At 37.0% G+C, this 20,746-nt stretch overlaps 1 protein-coding gene and 1 non-coding gene across 17 annotated transcripts in view; both read right to left on the bottom strand.

The window, feature by feature from the left end:
• BCAP29 (B cell receptor associated protein 29) overlaps positions 1-20,746 on the bottom strand; it is a 56,755-nt gene that overhangs the window by 29,193 nt on the left and 6,816 nt on the right. For 10 of the 16 annotated variants that reach the window (XM_081535966.1, XM_081535972.1, XM_081535965.1 and 7 more), the window contains exons 4-6: positions 13,085-13,235; positions 11,519-11,654; positions 6,730-6,838 (exon numbers count right to left, since the gene is read on the bottom strand). In XM_081535966.1, the coding sequence (XP_081392092.1) occupies positions 6,730-6,838; positions 11,519-11,654; positions 13,085-13,235 (396 nt within the window). Of the gene's footprint in view, positions 1-6,729; positions 6,839-11,518; positions 11,655-13,084; positions 13,236-16,055; positions 16,201-20,746 lie in introns of all 16 variants that reach the window. The other 6 variants (XM_081535978.1, XM_081535976.1, XM_081535975.1 and 3 more) reach the window with 1 other exon arrangement.
• LOC145524973 (small nucleolar RNA U109) lies at positions 3,675-3,804 on the bottom strand. The gene has a single exon (XR_014068001.1). It is a non-coding gene; the product is annotated as a small nucleolar RNA U109 (small nucleolar RNA).

Raw genomic sequence — 20,746 nt, 5'->3', positions numbered from 1 at the left:
CTCTTGCTTTAATGCCCCTTTTTAGAGCTAAGGAAAGCTTTTCTTCAGGTAACATCACTTATACTTGGTGGCTTCCCGGGTAGTTAAGCTGGTAAAGAATCCACCTGCAATGCAGGAGCCCCCAGTTCGATTCCTGGGTCAGGAAGTTCCCCTGGAGAAGGGATAGGCTACTCACTCCAGTATTTTGGGGCTTCCCTTGTGGCTCAGATGGTAAAGAATATGCCTGCAATGTGGGAGACCTGGGTTTGATCCCTGGATTGGGAAAATCCCCTGGAGGAGGGCACCATTTCTTGCTTGGAGAATCCCCACGGACAGAGGAGCCTGGTGGGCCACAGTCCATGGGGTCACAAAGAGTTGAACATGACTGAGTGACTAAGCACAGCACACATTGTCATGCTATGAAAGTCATCCTTGAGTTTCTGTCTTCAGTTACTATTTTCCCTGGAGCTATTTCTCTTGGTCACTGTATAATAATTATATAGTTTATTTTACATGAAAAGGGCCTGGAAACAGATAAGAAGCTCACAAAATGGAAAACATTACAACTAAATGGGAATGTGATAGGGAACCAAGCAGGAGAACGTATCACCATGACATAATTGTTTCAGGAAATAGTCCACAGCAAGAAAGTCTCCTTCTTCTGGTTTGATAATAATACCAACTGCATGTAGAGATAATATACACTAATAAATGGCAATACACCCTTTATTTAAAAATTAAAAACCAACCTAAGAGTTAAAAGTTGACTAAAGGGATGGGTCATATATTTTATTTGATTTAAATAACTGATGTACTGTTAATAACATATGGTCTATTGCCATATCCATCAAATAAACTATGCTATTTTTTTTAAATATGGACTTTGCTTCAAAGGAAAAGAAGGAGATATTAAAGAAGCAGAAATTTCCATATAAGTAAACAGAGGAGAAACTACATGCGTTTTCTTATTCAAAGCATAAAAACATTTATTAAAAAGTCATAAAGCAAAAAACATAATACGACTAAACCTACCAAATTTTAAAAAAGCATTGCAAAGTTAAAAATAAGCTGGTGGCTTTGATATAAGTGCAAGTTAAAGATAGTTGAAATTACACCCACAAGAATTTACAACTGTAAGATATGCTTAGTTTGGACTTCGAGAATTTATTTTTAGATAGATAGATGGCTCAAATAGTTCCTTTGCAAGAAACTAGAAACCCCACAGTTTTAAATCTGTCTTATTCTTGTTTAAGACTCAAGAGGCAGAAATAAAGGGTTACTGATATACAGAATAGTAATTTCTCTATTAATTTTCTCTTATCTTGATCTTCAATTTCTCTTGTAAAGCACTTCAACTACTTTTACTCTCTGGTCCCCATGTTAGTTATGACTTGTGTATTACTGGCATTAGAGGATGATGATTTTTTTTTAAAAAACTCAAACATCCTAAGGGTAGAGAAATTGGTCTGTAAAAGGAAATGCTAGAATATTATTTCTTTTCAAGGTAAGCCATGGTGAAATGGAAGCATTTATCCAGGAACAGAGTTGAGTAAACTAGTTGAGAGTTGAATAAAATAACTAGTTAATAAACTTGAAGTTTACATAGGATTAGAAGATTCTGGTTCCTGATTCAAATCTAAGGTCCCCGTTATATGCTGCCAATACTTAGGAACACAGAATGGGTCTTTACACTCAGTTTCTGTTCTGTTTGTATAGACTTCAAGTAACGTTTAAAATTTGCTTTATCTCCAGCAATAGCACTCCTCTGAAGAAAACTAAAACACCAATTAGAGAACATAAGATACATGTACCTCACTGCAGCATTAGTTACAACAGCCAAGATATGGAAACAACCTAATTACCCATCAATAGATAAATGGGTAAAAAAGATGTGACACACACACACACACACCCAAACACACACACAATGGAATATTTGTTGTTGTTGTTTAGTTGCTAAGTTGTGTCTGACTCTTTGCGATACCATGGAACTGTAGTCTGCCAGGTTCTTCTGTACATGGGATTTCCCAGGCAAGAATATTATTATTACTCAGCTATAAAAAAGAGTGAGATCTTGCCATTTGTTACAACATGGTTGGACCTAGAAGGTATGCTAAGTGAGATAAGTCAGACAGAGAAAGACCAATCTGTATTATTTCACTTTTATGTGCAATAAAACAAACAAACAAATGAACAAACATAACAAGATACAAAGTTATATATAGAGAGAATAAACAAGTGTTTGCCAGGGGTGGGAGTGGGGGAGGGGGAAGTTAAGGAAAAGAAAGAAACAGGTGAGGAGATTAAGAAGTACAAATTTCCAGACTTCCCAGGTGGTCTAGTAGTTAAGACACAGGCCTTCCATTGCAAGGGGCATAGGTCAGATCCCTGGTTGGGGAGCTAAGATCCTGCATCCTGCATTATAACAATAATAATAATAATGAGAAGCCTAGAAGAAACTTAAAAAAAGGAAGTACAAATTTTCAGCTGCAAAATAAATGAGTCGCAGGTATGAAATGTACAGTGTAGGGGATACAGTCAATAATTATGTGTTATCTTTGTATGGTGACATGGTAATAAGACTGTGGTGATCAGTTTGAAATGTATAGAAACATCACATCACTATGTTTTGTAAAAGGAACTAGTATAGTGCTATAAGTCAATTACACTTCAACAAGACACTCATGGAAAAAAAGAGCAGAGTGAGGGGAGGGGGAATTAGAGGAAGGCAGTCAAAATGTATCAACTTTCAGTTATAAGACAAGTAAGTTCTAGGGATGTAATGTACAACATGATTAATATAATTAACACTGGTGTATGTTAGATTTGAAAGTTGTTAAGAGAGCAAATCCTAAGAGCTCTCAACACAAGAAAAAAATTTTTTTTCTATTCTTTAATTTTGTAATGAGATGAAGGATGTTCACTAAACATTGTGATAATCATTTCATGATGCATGTATCGATAAATCAAATTATTAAACTGCACACCTTAAACCTGCACACATATGTGCTCAGTTGCTAAGTTGTGTCTGACTCTTTGTGATCCTATGGACCGTAATCTACCAGGCTCCTCTGTTCATGGAATTTCCCAGGCAAGAATACTGGAGTAGCTTGCCATTTCCACTCCAGAGGATCTTCCTGACTCAGGGATCATACCGGTGTCTCCTGCGTCTCCTGCACTGGTAGATGGATTCTTGACCACTGAGCCACCTGGGAATCCCATACCTTAAACTTATACAGTGCCATTTGTCAACTATATTTCAATAAAACTAGAAGAAAAATAAATAAAAATTTGCTTTATCCTCAATAGGTTGCTTTTTAAGGATAGTTATGCTCCATGTTAAACGATCTTACAATGAATAAGTTATGTGAATGGGCTTCCCTGGTAGCTCTGCTGGTAAAGAATCCACCTGCAATGCAAGAGACCCCGGTTCTAATCCTGGGTCGGGAAGATCTGCTGGAGAAGGGATAGGCTACCCACTCCAGCATTTGTGGGCTTCCCTGGTGGCTCAGCTAGTAAATATCCATTTGCAATGTGGCGGATTCTTACATTCAACCTTACAATGAATGTTATTTAAATAGTTCTCACCAAAATTGCTGATGGAAAGAAAAAGAAAGGAAGAAAAGGAAGAAAGAATAATGGCAAGGTCAAGGAATTTGCTTTAGTCACTTTTTTTTCTTCTTTCTCTTTTCCCTTTATGTAGGAGAAATACACTAGTACTCAACTTCTACTATTAGACTGCCAGTTTTGGGAACTTTCAACGTAGCATGCTATAGATATACTTCTGCTCCTAAAGGAATGAGGAAGAGACATTTTCATATACAACTCAATCACACTTAAAATCATTGCCTGGATGCATGCAATGACTGAATGATATGTATTTCCTCTAGTTTTAAGAATAAGTACTGAGAAGGTATTAAGCATAAATCCTGGGAAGCTCTCCTGGGAAGAATTTTTTGAAATCAATCTCCTTGGATATCGGAAAGTTTTCTGCTACATACAAAGTCTACTTTTATTATGAGGGCTTGTGAACTTTGTAAATTCTTCAGAGCTTAAGTTCTCATTTTTCATGGCAGTGCCCTTTCCCAATTACTCCACACACTGGGACATCAGAGTTACCGTTAAACAGATCATTAAAAATGACAGATCAGGTCCTTACACCTGACTAAGTTAGTCTTGAGTGTAAATTGGATGTTTGGGGACATGCACGCTCTCCTTTGGCTCACTAGGGTCATATGACTGCACTGGAGCACAGGTAATTTACTAACTGGCAAAAAATCCGAGCTGGTGGTTAAAAACTGATGGAGATTTTGGCACTGCTGATAGAGTGAGTGCTCTTAATACCTGTTTTCAGAATAATACTTTCCCAATTTGGATTGAATCAGTTTAAATAGACATTTGTGTCTGTGCTTCACTTCCACTACATATTTGGAGAAAATGTTTCACTAAGATTATAAAGAAACACTAAGGGTAAGACCATGCATATGGACAATATTCTCTTTACCTCTTTTAAAAAATATACCACAGTGCCTTTATACTCAATTTTGAAATATAAGAGAACTTCCTGAAACATTTCTTAAGCACCATCAGTCTTAATACTCTCAATTTTTAAAAATCTATGAATATTATTTGAATGGTACTATATACAAAGCATTGTGCTGCTGAACTCATCCAAACCTTGAACTACTAATTTATTTCTTAGTTCTTGTCTTAATGACTTTGACTAGTATAGGTCAAGAGGACACAGCCAGGGTTATACCTCCATTAGAAATGGAACTTGGATCTTCTCAAGGTCAGTAACAATGTTATCTAAAATAAAATGTGTTCATAAAATACTATACCCCTTGCAGAAACCAAACAGAACATACTCAAACAGGTAAAATCTGCTTTTACCTCAACCTTGATTCACTTTGAAAGTAGTTCTGCAGTCTACACTTCAAATAGGAAACTTGGAATCGCTTGTTATCGGATCATAAACAAAATGCCTATATTATAAATGAGTTTATTTTCTCGAAACATCTGAATTGTCAAAGAAATATTGAGCTTCTTTATATTACTCAAAATAACACTGAGTTTAGAGTTATATATCAGACTTGTGAAGTTATAACTCAAAATCATGAGTTGGATTTTTTAAAAAGCAACGGGAGAAAAAAACTAAGCTGGCCAGGGTTAAGAGAGGTAGCTATGGCACACAACCTACTCTTGTCTTTTATTTCTGTCCTACTCTGCTTACAACTTAAGGAAAAGGATCCTTGGCAGATATTAAAAAAAAAAGCAGGAATTTAAAATAATTTTTTAAACTAATTAAAGGTATTTTGGAGATAGTCTCTTGCATTCTTCAGAAGGATTACCAGCAATATTTTGTGTTGGGTAAAAAAAGAACACTATTTGTCTTTTGAAATGTCTGATTACTGAATTTATTTTCATACAAATGTTAAAACTTCGTGATCATGTTCCAAATTGTGGAACTGCAGAAGAGCCAAAAGTACAACTATGAGAAGATTTAGAATTTTGAGCTATATTATACCAACCACACCATCTATCACTTTGTCTGGAAGAGTAAATTATTTTTTAACTTACTGCTTCTAAATGATTTTCTTTTCTTTTTTTTTTTTTTTACTTTAAGAAGTAGGAAAGAGACTATATATTTTATATCAGATGAAATATCCTACTGATTTTTTAAAGCAATTAGCTTTTATCTTCAGGCTTTCCATTTCAAATGCAAATACATCTTGATGAACTCAACTCTGTCCAAACAATGTACATAATCAACAATAGCAAGGTGTATTACAGAAACTTATACTGAGGCCTATTTTTTTTTTTAAATCTAAACTTACAAACGGCATAAAGTATTTTTTATTCAATCACTAAATGTTCTCCAATTTATCTGCAACACAAAGCAGTGGAAGAGATCTGAAATTGGAGAAGGCCTATGCATTGATCATTATCTTGACTCTGCCTGAGAGGTTCCCCAGCATCTGGACAACATCAAGGACTACCTGTCATATACAGGAATGTTGCTCAGGGGTCAAGCCATCAACTTTGAGGCATTTTCCTGGATGACATCAGATTTACAACTTTTCAGTGCTACGCAGCTGCAGGCAATAATAATTTGTTCCTTGTCTGAGAATAAGAAGACACTAAATAACTGTTTTTCAAAAAAACAAAAAATACAGAAGAAATAGCTGTCTTCAGGGAAACGGGAGTTGGGACGCCTTACCCCAAGTCCTTATTGCAATGTATTTTGGAATGAGACACTGAACTCTCTATTGACATCCCAGTCTGTGGCTTACTCTGTCTGTACCATTTCTTTCAAGGAACATTTTTCCTTATATCTGGCAGGTAGAAAATATTAGGGCTTATTTCAAGCCCTAATATTATAACCTTATAACCAAAACTTTCCCTGTCATTGCTTCTTTTAGCAGCAATGTTCTATGATGAAAAACTATGATATTTTCCAAACGTGTTTACAAGCAACTTTTCAGGAAAACAGGTTTTTTGCTAAGGCAGGAACATTTGTGTTTACAACACAGATCTGAAACACCTACATGTTTGTTTGTAAAACAGAGCGTGTTTCTCTTGGCTGAAACAATGTTTTATCTTCATATTTGAGCAGGAATTTGTAAATAGGTCACCCTTGGTATTTTAGCCAGAACATGTAGCCACTGGTTTTGTTTTAGCAAAAACAGTGAAGTTTAACAGCATAAAATATGATACTTTTTCTACTTTTGTGCAGGCGTACAACGTTACCATCTGAAGTCTTCTTTAATTCAGTTTCCAGTTTTTCCTTGTCTTCTTCTAGTTTTTTATTTTCTGCTTCCAAAATGTGTTCTTCTTCCTTGCCATAGTTTTTCAAGAGCTATCAGAAAAGAGAGTTATAGAAAGAAGTAATCTTAGATTGTAATAGCTAGACATTCTTTTAGGAAAAGAGCTAAATAACATATTTTAAATTATTGGCCTTTATTCTTTGTCCTTTTCAGTGCTTTATATTTTTTTACAGTGTAAACTTCTGTTAACAGAAACTTGATATTTGGCAAACACACACACACACACAGACACACAATTTCTTCTACGACTGAAACCTCTGACACGAAAATAACAAGAGTTTCTGGTTGGGCTACAATTAAAATTATATTTTCAAAAGTATTCAGATAAAAAATATCTTTTCCTTAATATGTGATGTTAATCTAAGGAAAAAAATAGTTCTGAGGATATTACTTGGAAAGCCTTTATGTTCCAGTTGCAGAGCTGTCTACTCAGACTACTTTTATATTGATGATTTGTAAGAAAAGAACATGTTTTCAGGATAGAAATGGGTAAGTGGAGTATGACAGGGCCACCTCTATGCTTGGACAATTCTACCTAATTTACACTGAATGGTCTCCAAATTACTTTTATCCAGTTAATCTTTCATAATATTCTTTGTATTTTCAAATCTATTCTGGCTTTTAAAGTGTTTGTTTTATGTTTGTAGCTTATCTTTTCTAGGCAAAAAAAATTAAGATCTGAATAGTAAAATATTTGACTAAAATAAAAACATCATGGGGTAAAAATTTCATAGCCTGGATGGAAATCATCAGTGTTAATAGAAGTAAGTAACTGACATCAAAAAGACATTTTAAGATGTCTAGTTAAAGATGTTAAGTTAGATTAATGTTTGAAAAACAGAACATGTACATATTGACATGGGTTATTTGACTAAGTAAAAAGACAGCAATTTGATACAGAAAATTCCACAGTCAGAAAAAAAAATTCACTCACAACAATTTAAAACATATTGACATAGAAAAGAATTTCTACTGCAGGGTGATTCCTTTCCTAATGTAAACTGACATATTCAAACACTGATATATTAAACAAAACAAAACAAAGTTCTACCTAGCACTGCTACTACTACATGCAAATATTCTACAATACTATGTAGTATAAGGAGTAAAAATATAACAGAAATACAATCTTTTGCTCTCAGGTAAACTCAGGCTAGTGGAAACGATGAGATGAGCATAAATACCGTAGCACAAGATCAAATACAATACTACTGTGTTATAACAGAGATAAGGCTGACCCAAAGGAGGAATTAAAACTCGAATGAATATATAATTCCAAGAATATTTTTTTAGGAGATGAAGAACTGAAGTACCTACTAAAGCTGAAGAAGTCTCATATCTTTAACATTAAAAAAAAAAAAAAACTTTTTTTTTTTAAGAGCAGAGTCTAGGGGAAAAAAAATCCCTCTAAATTCTACACGTCTGTTGACCACTTCAACACAATCCTTGCTATTACTTCACTTGAACTCATTTCACACAGTCTTCAGTGATTATCCAAATTGGAAGAGAACCAATGAGTTACAGGAATGCTTACACTGACTGCCTGAATTAATATGCCACTGACTTGGAAAAGTTGAATTTGGTGTTGGTCTTGTAAATAAGCTTTCACTAGTGCACCTATAAACCTGTTCAACTTTATTATTGAATTATTATTATGTGTAACTTGATGCTAGAGAAAGACCAAGAGCCCTGGAATCTGAAATTTTATAGCTACTAGCTACAGTAATGCACACGTTAACTGTCCTACCCACCTTACCCCACCTGGGTAAGTGGCTGGGAAAAAACAAGTAAGAAGTAAAGCTCCATCACTGTTGTTATTTTAAACCAGTCATATATAAGTTAATTAGTCTTTCATAATTATTTCATTAACTGACTATCATAGCAGAATGGGGTCCCATGCACCATCTGCAAGTCATTTCATGGACTAGCATATGATTGAAGGGAACAAAACAACGTGTTTAAGAGTGTGGATTCTAGAGGCAGGCTGCCTGCCTGGATTCAAACCTTAGTTTTGTCTCTTATTAGTGGAATGATTTTATACAAGATGCTTAACCTTTCTGTGCCTACATTTCTTCATCTATAAAATGCAAATATTAACAGCACCAACCTCCTAGGGTGGTTGCAACAATTGAAAGAGTTAATACCTTACTGTGAAGCATGTGAACAATGTTAGCTATTATTTATAAACTTGAGACCCAGAACAAATGTGGTGACTTGCCCCAGATCACAATGCTAATTAATTACTGGTAGATTTGGGACTGGCACCCAAATCTCTTAAACTTTAGGGTAATACACTTTCCATTAGATAACGTGTCTCTTATAGAGAATTAAGAGATTTTTTTTACCATTATAAAATAGATCAAAGGACAGAAAATGAAGCAAATAATATTAACGTACAAAATAAGTCTGATTGTGTTGCTGAAACACTGGTGACATACTGCTTGCTTCTGAACACAGAAACACTGACACAGCTTGACAACCAACAGAAAGTTACATGACGTCTATGGACCAAAGCTTTTTTCAAAACAGAACAAAACAAAGTAAAAATACCAACCAGTGCTTGTTTTCTTAAAAGATGCTGTTAAAATCTACCCAAAGAAACATTTCTGAATCCTATTTGTGTAGTGGAAATAAGGCAGACATCATAAATAAAACATGGGTTTTTGAACAGGTGACCATGATACTGTAGCATCAAAAATATTTTTTTGCAATGAGTTTTCCCTTATTTAATAGGTGGTGGAGAAGACTCTTGAGAGTCCTTTAGACAGCAAGGAGATAAAACTTGTCAATATTAAAGGAAATCAACCCTGAATATTCATTGGAAGGACTGATGCTGAAACTGAAGCTCTAATACTTTGGCCACATGATGTGGAGAGTCAACTCACTGGGAAAAAACCTGATGCTGAGAAAGACTGAAGGCAGGAGGATAAGGGGATGACAGAGGATGAGTTGGTTGGATACCGTCACCAACTCAGTGGATGTGAGTTTGAGCAAACTCCAGAGATAGTGAAGGACAGGGAAGCCTGGTGTGATGCAGTCCACGAGGTGGCGAAGAATCAGACACGACTTAGCAAATGAGCAACAACAATAGTTTTAGAGAGCTTTATATTGTACTAGTTAATAGGTAACTCTTTTAGAATTAATAAAAAGTGACGCTTAAGAGTTCTTTCTGTAAGAGGCTGGGCTTTAGGATTTGAGTAATTCTCTGTTATATTTACAATACTTTTTACATAAATATGAAAAGTGAAAGTGAAAGTTGCTGAATCGTGTTCAGCTCTTTGCGACCCCATGGATTATGCAGTCCATGGAATTCTCCAGGCCAGAATACTGGAGTGGGTAGCCCTTCCCTTCTCCAGGTGATCTTCCCAATCCAGGGATCAAACACAAGTCTCCCGCATTGCAGGTGGATTCTTTACTAGCTGAGCCACAAGGGAAGCCCAAGAATACTGGAGTGGGTAGGCTATCCCTTCTCCAGCAGATCTTCCCAACCCAGGAATCGAACTGGGGCCTCCTGCATTGCAGGAGGATTCTTTACCAACTGAGCTACCAGGGAAGCCGTTACATAAATATAATTTAATGTAATTTATAATTGATTGCCGGAGAAGGCAATGGCACCCCACTCCAGTACTCTTGCCTGGAGAATCCCATGGATGGAGGAGCCTGGTAGGCTTCAGTCCACGGGGTTGCTGAGAGTCGGACACGACTGAGCGACTTCACTTTCACTTTTCCCTTTCATGCACTGGAGAAGGAAATGGCAACCCACTCCAGTATTCTTGCCTGGAGAATCCCAGGGACGGCGGAGCCTGGTGGGCTGCCGTCCATGGGGTCACACAGAGTCGGACACGACTGAAGCTACTTAGCAGCAGCAGCAGCATAATTGATTGCACTTCATTAATCTATAATAGGGAAATAATCTTATTGCATTATGTTAGGAATTATTTAAGAAAATGTTTCACTTCTGAATGGTTCTTTTGACTTTTTTTCCTAAGAAGCAGAATTAGGAAAACTTACAGGTTATAGGGCTTAACATAAACTGAAAGCACTCAAGCTATGAGATCTGACTCCTAAATTTTAAAGTTAAGGAAAAAAATACTCAAAGTAATTTTGTACCTTCCATTTTCCCATTTATTCTTTTACTTAACATGGAGAACATCGGTACCTGATTTTCAGTCTCCCTGAGTAGCAGGGGAAAGACAGCATAGGGTTCTCAAAGAATTATTAGCAACATAACCCAAATTAGAGACTGAAAATATTATATGCAGTTTTCAATCTGTATCAACTGTTTTTCTCTGCTTCTTACATAAACATTATTTAAAGAAAAACACACACACACACACACAAAGTCTTAACAGTAATTCAACTGAATGGGAAATGGAAACTTAAGAGAGACTTATTAAAACTTGCTTTATGTTATAAAGTAAAATTAATGGTAATAAAGGAACTAAAATTCATATTCCCAGAACTGTTTTCTCCTTGAATCATAGGAAGTAGGTCCAATAGCATTAATCTACCACTGAGGGAAATTGTGAGAACACACAAATCTAAAGATGATAAAATACTTCTGGAACAATCATATTGTAGAATACTGTTATTTATGGTCATTTTCTGCTTATAAAATATAAAAATGCTCTTTTTGATGCTGAAAAAAATATACCACCCCTTGGGAATACCAAAAACATTTACACCAGTTTTTAAAAAGAAAATTTAAATACCCGTTTCAGTCTTTCATTTTCTTCCATGAATTTTTTGGCAGCCTGGTTAATATTTTCTGCTTGACGTTTAAGTACTCCTTTGTTTGACAGCTCTTTTGCCAGTTGAGTAATAAGGGTAACCAGACGTCTCAACACTCTTAAGAAAATAAAAAAAAGTCAGAGTAGTGTATAACTAGACTAATCCCCAAGAACTGTGACTTCAAGCACTAATTATCCAGTAACTCCCCTTCAGGTGTGGGTGTGGTAATGTTTAAGCAAGGGAGGATGTTTAAAGCAGTGTGTGTTCAGTCACTCAGTCATGTCTGACTCTCTGTGACCTCATGGACTGTAGCCTGCCAGGCTCCTCTGTCCATGGCATTCTCTAGGCAAGAATACTGGAATGGGTTGCCACTTCCTCCTCCAGGGTTTAAAGAAGACAGATACATAATCCAAGTCCTTCTAGTTAAAACAAGCCTGTGTCTCATTTCTTTGAAATTTTTGCTAGAAGACTAACTTTTGGAATGTGGGTTCAGTGGGACTTATTTACTTATTTTTGTCTGTAGAGGACTCTGGCCAGGAGGAGCAGAAAGAGAATTTTGGACATTGTGGAAGGGCCAGGAAGAAAATTTCCCCCTCAGTTCAAAATTTGCTATGTAAAGAGCACTGTGCAGGATTTTCCTTGTGGTCAGTGGTTAAGACTTGAGCCCCCGTGCTTCCAATGCAGGGGGCATGGATTCAATCCCTGGCTGTGGAAACAAGATCCCACATGCCTCTTAGTCAAAATAAATAAATAAAAAGAGCGGAAGGCTGGCTAAACCTAAAAACTACTCTCCTATTTGTATTGATGGGTAACCTCCATTGTTACTAGTAGTAATCGTTATCTTCAAGTATTCAATTCAAGAACCGCTAAGTGTTAATTACTGTGCCAGGCATTGGGGATATAAGTGGAAACAAGACAATGGCCCTGCTCTCAAAGAGTCTAGGCTCTAGTTGGGGAAACGAGAGTTAAAACAGTATTTAATTACAACCATTAAGCAATTAAATGACACTTGGAAGAAAAGTATATACACTACATATTCTATGGGAGTGTACAATAGGAGACCTACCTACTTTGGGGAAATAATGGTCACAGGTCTCAGCTTACCTTAGAAAGGAGCTAAAGGATGAGTAGAAATTAACCAGGGAGAGAGGGAAGGGAAGAGTGTTTTGGCAGAAGGGAAAGTTGGTGTGAAGACCCTGAAGTAGGAAGGAGTTGGGTACACAAAGGAACTCAATAAATATTTGTTGCAATAATGAATGAATGAAAGAAGGAGCAGCAAAGGACAGTGTGGGTGCAACGGTGGTATATGTGTCAGAAAAGAGTACAAGAGGAGGCTCCAGAGAGCAGCACGGGCGAGATCCTGCAAGACCTTATGGGCCTATCAAATCTATAAGCCAGGATTATTATTTGTTTTTTGGGTCTGCCATCTGAGTTCTTTCAAAAAAGATGTTAGTGTGCTAAATAGTACAGAAGAAAAATCTACACTGTAGGTGGAAAAAATGAGAAACATAAATCATGTTTTAAAATTGTGCTTAAAAAAAACTTACAGCCAGAAAAATAATGAAAATCCAGAAATGTAAAGATTTCTTTGAGACCTAAAGAGTTTCATTTGTGTATGTTCATAGGCAGCAGGTCTGCTGGCTGAGCTCTTTTCAATAGTATGAGTTGAGGAATATTTTCTTACTTCTCTCACAGCATCTATTAAAGAAAAAGAGGAAATACATTGCTTTTGGCTTTTAAGAATATAAGATTATTAATATATAATGGAAAGCAGATTTAGCCCAAGTGACCTAACTTTTAGATAATCAACTTTAGCTAGGGGGTCTCTTTATAATACATGGGAGGATATTATGCTCAAAATAGATGCCAGTGGTAAACTTTTAATGTAACAGTATTTTGCTTTTTTACTATTCATCTAGGAGTTACCATCACTGCACTGTCTCTAATATCTGGCTACACTGCATTAAAATTCAACCTATTGACAATAACATATATAGGTCATATGCCATTACAATCAAATTCAGGCTAACCCATTTCTCTTATTGTACTAGCATTTTTATTACATCTACTATACTTTTTTTTTTTACAGTGGAAGTGACAAATAGATTCAAGGGATTAGATCTGATAGAGTGCCTGAAGAACTAGGGACGAAGGTTCGCGACATTGTACAGGAGGCAGTGATCAAGACCATCCCCAAGAAAAAGAAACATCAAAAAGGCAAAATGGTTGTCTGAGGTGGCCTTACAAATAGCTAAGAAAAGACAAGAAGAGAAAGGCAAAGAAGAAAAGGAAACATATACCCATTTAAATGCAGAGTTCCAAAGAATAGCAAGGAGAGATAAGAAAGCCTTCCTCAGTGATCAACGCAAAGAAATAGAGGAAAACAATAGAATGGGAAAGACTAGAAATCTCTTCAAGAAAATTAGAGACACCAAGGGAACATTTCATGCATAGATGGGCACCATAAAGGATAGAAATGGTATGGACCTAACAGAAGCAGAAGATAGTAAGAAGAGGTGGCAACAATACACAGAACTATTCAAAAAAGATCTTCATGACCCAGATAATCACGATGGTGTGATCACTCAACTAGAGCCAGACATCCTAGAATGTGAAGTCAAGTGGGTTGTAGAAGCACCACTATGAACAAAGCCAGTGGAGGTGATGGAATTCCAGTTGAGCTATTTCAAATCCTAAAAGATGATGCTGTTAAAGTGCTGCACTCAATATGCCAGCAAAACTGGAAAACTCAGCAATGGCCTCAGGACTGGAAAAGGTAATGCCAAAGAAAGGTAATGCCAAAGAATGTTCAAACTACTGCACAATTGCACTCATCTCACACACTAGCAAAGTAATGCTCAAAATTTTCCAAGCTAGGCTTCAACAGTACGTGAACCAAGAGCTTCCAGATGTTCAAGCTGGATTTAGAAAAGGCAGAGGAACCAATTGGCAATTAAATTGCCAACATCCACTGGATCATCAAAAAAGCAAGAGAGTTCCAGAAAAACATCTACTTCTGCCTCATTGACTATGCCAAAGCCTTTGACTGTGTGGCTCACAACACACTGTGGAAAATTCTTCAAGAGATGGGAATACCAGACCACCTGACCTGACTCCTGAGAAATCTGTACGCAGGTCAAGAAGCAACAGAACTGGATGTGGAACAAAGGACTCTTTCCAAACTGGGAAAGGAGTTCGTCAGGGATGGATATTGTCACCCTGCTTATTTAACTTACATGCAGAGTGCATCATGAGAAACGCTGGGGTGGATGAATCACAAGCTGGAATCAAAATTGCTAGGAGAAATATCAATAACCTCAGATATGCAGATGACACCACTCTTATGGCAGAAAGCGAAGAACTAAGAGCTTCTTGATGAAAGTTAAAGAGGAGAGTGAAAAAGCTGGCCTAAAACTCAGCATTCAAAAAGTAAGATCATGGCATCCGGTCCCATCACTTCACGGCAAGTAGATGGGGAAACAATGGAAACAGTGATAAGACTTTATTTTGGGGGGCTCCAAAATCACTGCAGATGGTGATTGCAGCCATGAAATTAAAAGATGCTTACTGCTTGGAAGGAAGATTATGGCCACCCTAGATAGCATATTTAAAAGCAGAGACATTACTTTGCCAACAAAAGTCCGTCTAGTCAAGGCTATGGTTTTTCCAGTGGTCATGTATGGATGTGAGAGTTGGACGGTGAAGAAAGCTGAGCACTGCAGAATTGATGTTTTTGAACTGTGGTGTTGGAGAAGACTCTTGAGAGTTTCTTGGACTGCAAGGAGATTCAACCAGTCCATCCTAAAGGAGATCAGTCCGGGGTGTTCATTGGAAGGACTGATGCTGAAGCTGAAACTCCAATACTTTGGCCATTGGCTACCTGATGCGAAGAACTGATTCATTACAAAAGACCCTGATGGTGGGAAAGATTGAAGGCAGGAGGAGAAGGGGATGACAGAGGATGAGATGGCTGGATCGCATCACTGACTCAATGGCCACGAGTTTGAGCAAGCTCCGGGAGTTGGTGGTGGATAGGGAAGCCTGGTGTGCTGTAGTCCATGGGGTCGCAGAGTCGGACATGACTGAAGCATTATTCTTTTTAAAAAAACTGAAGTATAGTTGATTCGCAATGTTTCAGGTATACATAGTAGAGTGATTTAGTTATATAGTTATCTTTTCCTTTTTCAGATTTTTCCCATTATAGGTTATTATAAGATACTGAATATAATTCTGTGCTATACTGCGGGTCCTTGTTGTTCACCTATTTTATATAAAGGCTACTATTATTTTAAATTATTGAGATTTTAGAAGTATTTGGTTACACTGAGATTTCTACTGGCAAAGATTTGTTGAAATGGGATTGCCCTATGGTAGTATATGATCCCTCAAGTGTCCTGTGGATGGTACCTGTTACTGAAAATGTTCAGAGAGCTGCTCTTTTGATATTTTCAGTTCTGTTAAGTCTCAGATTCAGGGGAATCACTTTTCTCTAGTGGGAGACAGATTTCAGATTATTACCATCTTTATTTGGTGTACTCTTAGTCATTGGATTCTTGTAGTTTCCTGGGAAGGTATCTGCCTTCAATGTCACCAAGACCAGTGGCATATAAGCAAGTTAGGTTGCTCCTTTCATGTAGTCATAAACATTCCTAGGGAAGAGTTACTGCCATATAGGAAAGAGATTCTAGTTGAAAAACAGCTAATTTTAACCCCTATTTTACTTAATTTTTTTAAACAGCACTTTGAGCTAAAATTCACATAACATTTACCCTTAAAAGCATATTTGGTGGTTTTGAGTATACAAAGTTGTGTAACCAACACCTGAATATTTTCATCAACCCAAACAGAAAGCCCATATCCATTCTTGCCCTCCCTGCACCTCCTGGCAACCACTAATCTACTTTCTGTCTCTATGGATTTGGCTACTCTGGACATTTGATATAGATGGAATCATATTTGATGTGTTCTTTTGTGTCTGGCTCCCTTTACCTCGCATAGTATTTTCAAGGTTCATCTATGTTGCAGCAAGTTACACAGGTGAACTTGCTTTATTAGTTTTTGTAACTGAATAATTCTCTGTTGTACAGCTACACCACATTTGGTTTATCCATTCAAGAGATGATGGATATTTGGATTTTCTCCATTTTTTAGCTATTATGAACCATGCTGCCCTAAAGATTCATGTACAAGTTTTTATACTGACATATGTTTTCATTTCTCTTGGTATATACCTATGAGTGGAACTGCTGGATCACATGGCAACTCCCAAGTGGTGCTAGAGGTAAAGAACCTGTCTGCCAATGCAAGAGATGTAAAAGAAGCATGTTCAATCCCTGGGTTGGGAAGATGTCATGGAGGAAGGCATGGCAACCCACTTCAGTATTCTTACCTGGAGAATCCCATGGACAGAGGTGCCTGGTGGGCTACATTCCATAGAATTGCAAAGAGTTGGACATGACTGAAGTGACTCAGCATGCATGCATAGTAACTCTATGTTTAACTTTTTGAGGAACTGCCAAACTGTTTTCTCAAAGCAGCTTTACCAGTTCACATTTCCAGTGTAATGTAAACTGGGATGGTTCCAATTTCTCCACATCTTCATCAGCGTTTGTTATTATCTGTCTTTTAGATTATAACTATCCTAGTGAGTATGAAGTGGTATTTCATTGCAATGATAGTGAGTTTTTGGAGTGAAAAAAAATCTTCGTTTATTTCCATTTTCTTTAATTCCTTCTAACAATGTTTTTGTAGCTTTAAGCGTTGAGATCCTATACATCCTTTATAAAGTTCTTTTCTAAAAATAAGAAATTTTTAGGCTTCTTGTTGTACTTATAAAAGTAATTTAAAAAATTTCAATTTTGAATTGTTGCTTATAGCATAGAAATGCACTTTGTTTTGTATTGACCTTGTATTTTGTGATGCACTATAGTTCTTTGACACAGCATTTTTCTTGTAGACACTTTAGGATTTTCTAAATAAATAATCATGTCATCTTCAAATGACTGTTTTACTTTTTAATTTAAAATCTTAATGCTTTCTATATTTTTCTTAACTTGTTATTATCTTGGTTAGAAAATCTATTACTTAATTGAACAAAAATAGTCAAAGTGAATATCCTTGCTTTGTTCCCAACCTTACGGGGCTAACTTTCAATATCTGACTAAGGATGATGCTAGCTCTAGGCTTTTGTAGATGCTCTTCATCAGAATGAGGAAGCTTCCTTCTATTTGTAATTTGCTAATTAAAAATAATGTTTGTATGTTTGTATATACTGAAAATAGTTACAAGTCCATCACCATACAGTTACAGAATTTCTTTTTTCTTGTGATGCAAAACTTCTTTCAACATCTACTCTCCTAGCAATTTTCAAATGTGCAATACAGAATTATTAACTAAGTCATCATGCTGTTCATTATATCTCTATGACTTATTTATTTTATAACTGAAAGCTTATATGTCTTGACTCCCTTTACCTATATTGCTTACCCCCAACCCTGGCAACCACCAATCTGTCCCCTGTATCTATGAGCTTGATTTCATTTTTTAAGATTCCACAGATGAATGAGATCTTACAGTATTTGTCTTTCACCTAGCATAATATCCTCAAGGTCGATTTATGTGGACACAAAAGGCAAGATTCCCTTTTGTTTTTTTTTTGTCATTTCTAAGATTGCCTCAAAACAATAAGAGCATGCCAACCACTACAACATAACTAAAAAAAAAAAAAGTCTTTATGAGTTATTTTGAGCAGACCAGAGTAACCAAACAGTTCTATGAAGTCATTGTTGTTTTCCTTGTTGTTTAGTTGCTAAGTCGTGTCTAACTCTTGTGACCCAATGAACTGTAGCCCGCCTGGCTCCTCTATCCATGGGATTTCACAGGCAAGAATACTAGAGTGGGTTGCCATTTCCTTCTCCAGGGATCTTCCCAACCAGGGACAGAACCTGTGTCTCCTACATTGGCAGGTAGATTCTCTACCACTGAGCCACCTGGGAAGTGTGATGTCATTACTCCTTGGCAATTAAACAGGAATAACACTCCTGGATCCGTTATGCAGAAATGCTAAAGATTAAGCAGTACTACCAAAGAAAAACACAAACCCATTTGTAGAATGCACTGCTTGCATAATAGTAAAGAAACTGTGTCTGAAAAGTGGGATGGGGGCAACAATAAGAGGAGGATGTGACACTTAGTCGATTTTCTATAAGGCACATGGAGATGATCTTTTTGTGGGGTCAATTCTGTGCTTACAGAATTCAAATTCCCGAGAAGCATTTCTGCTGACACTAAATAAATTCTCCTGGGTTTCCTACTTCCTTTCTGCCTGTTTCAACTTGCTAAATCACACACACACTTTTCAGTTAGTATTGGCTCTAGGAGTATAAACATCTAGTAATGATTATTAGACAAGAAAAAAAAATCCAAAATAAAAGATGAATTATGTTGAGTAATTCAAACCTACTGGGTCTGCATTATTTACACCAATGTCATTTTAGTGGATGAGAACAGTGGACTACGTACTTTACATATGTAACTGCATGTTATTCTTTCAACACCTCAGTGAAGTAGGTGTTATTCCCCTGTTCTGAGATGGAAACACTGAGGTTTCATGGGTAAGTCCCTGTTTGACTGTCTTTTATCATCTAGGGTTAAAGGCCCCACATTAATCATCCATGATGAAAAAAAAAATCATCCATGATGTTCCTATTCTCTGGGGGTTAATTACTTCTTCTGCTCATAAGATGCAGGCTCCTGCCAGCAACCATGATTCTGCTCTGTGATCCTGGCCCCTGGCCATAGCTTCTCAGATGAGGATTGGATACCTGGTGTTAGTTGGTCAGATTTTTTTTCCCTTAGAACTGGAATTTAGGAATGGCTAGTTAATCCTTGCATATGGCTGGAATGATAAAACTTAGCAGCTGTATATAATTCTGGCCTGGAGATTGCGTATCAGAGTCTGTAGAGATAAGGAAGAAGTAGACAGAGGGAGAAACACGGGGACACTAAAAGGACACTTCACTTCCTATGAATTTGGCTTCCTTCATTTTTCAGGCCACACTGAAACAACCCGTTATTTTAATTTTCCCTTTCATGCTCAAGTGAGCTGATGCTGGTTTCTGATTTATATAACCAAAAGAACCTTGGCTAAAGTTGTCATTCTTTATATGGCTATGTGGCAGTTTCAGTAGAAATTCTTGTGATAATTTTAGAGTCAGAAGGACACAGTTCACTCTTAGAGCTACTAAGAGCTGTTGAGATTATTCCTTCTCTCTATTTTGCAAATGGCTAAACCAAACTCAGAGAGATGAAATGACATTCCAAAGGTCATTTAGTTAGCTGGTGACAAAGTTGGGACCTGATTTTCCTTATTGTTTTTCACCTGCTTGGTGTGATTTCTTTTATGGCTAGAGATTCAATCAGTAACATTAAGAACATACCATGAGAAAAATACAGTTTGAAATGAAGCGCAAATCCATTCACATCCTGATGCAATGACTTACTCATACCTTCTCATGCCATTTATTTTCAGTTTATAAAGAGGATTCCCCTCCAGAGGCTAGTAATATGGAAGACAAGAAACATTTTCTCACAAGATAGTGGTGTTTATGGCCCTAGGCCTAACTCACAACACAACTCTGAGGGAATTCTGAGGGACAATACACTGCAGTGGTATCAAAAGCTGAATTGCCAAGTAGTAGCTGGGTGATCTCAATTATTTTGACTAATGGAATTTCTAATTTGACAAAAACCTTAAAAGTCTACTTCAAGAGAAAAGTAGTGTCTGGGATGCTGCAATACCTCTGCCAGCATCTGGACAAACATAAAGGAGGTCTGTCACCAAGGGACAGGATTTATACCCATGGCAAGAAGCTGAATCACCCTGGCATCAAGGGACATATATTTTGACTATTAAGAGTTTTCTACTGATGACCTATAATCAAATGGGGAAATGATGGAAAAATCTGCACGTTTTTGAGACAGACACCGAACCCCTCACTAGGTGAAAGAGGTTAACTGTGTGCTGCGCACAAGCATGGAGACCCTAGACTGGCTGGAAACAGAAGGTTGATAATGCTGACTCCCAACTGCCTCACCACCAACCCATCAGAAGGATGTCCACAAGCTGATCATGCCCTCTTTCAAACATTACTATAAAACTCCTCACTACCCCTTTTAGGTTGGGACATGCAGTTTGGAGGGCATTAGCC

The sequence above is a fragment of the Giraffa tippelskirchi genome, chromosome 10 (assembly GCF_054371585.1).
Source record: "Giraffa tippelskirchi isolate mGirTip1 chromosome 10, T2T-mGirTip1v1.2.pri, whole genome shotgun sequence".
Taxonomy (NCBI): Eukaryota; Metazoa; Chordata; class Mammalia; order Artiodactyla; family Giraffidae; genus Giraffa; species Giraffa tippelskirchi.
Note: the sequence above shows the minus strand (reverse complement) of the source record. Positions and strands in the feature narration are given on the sequence as shown.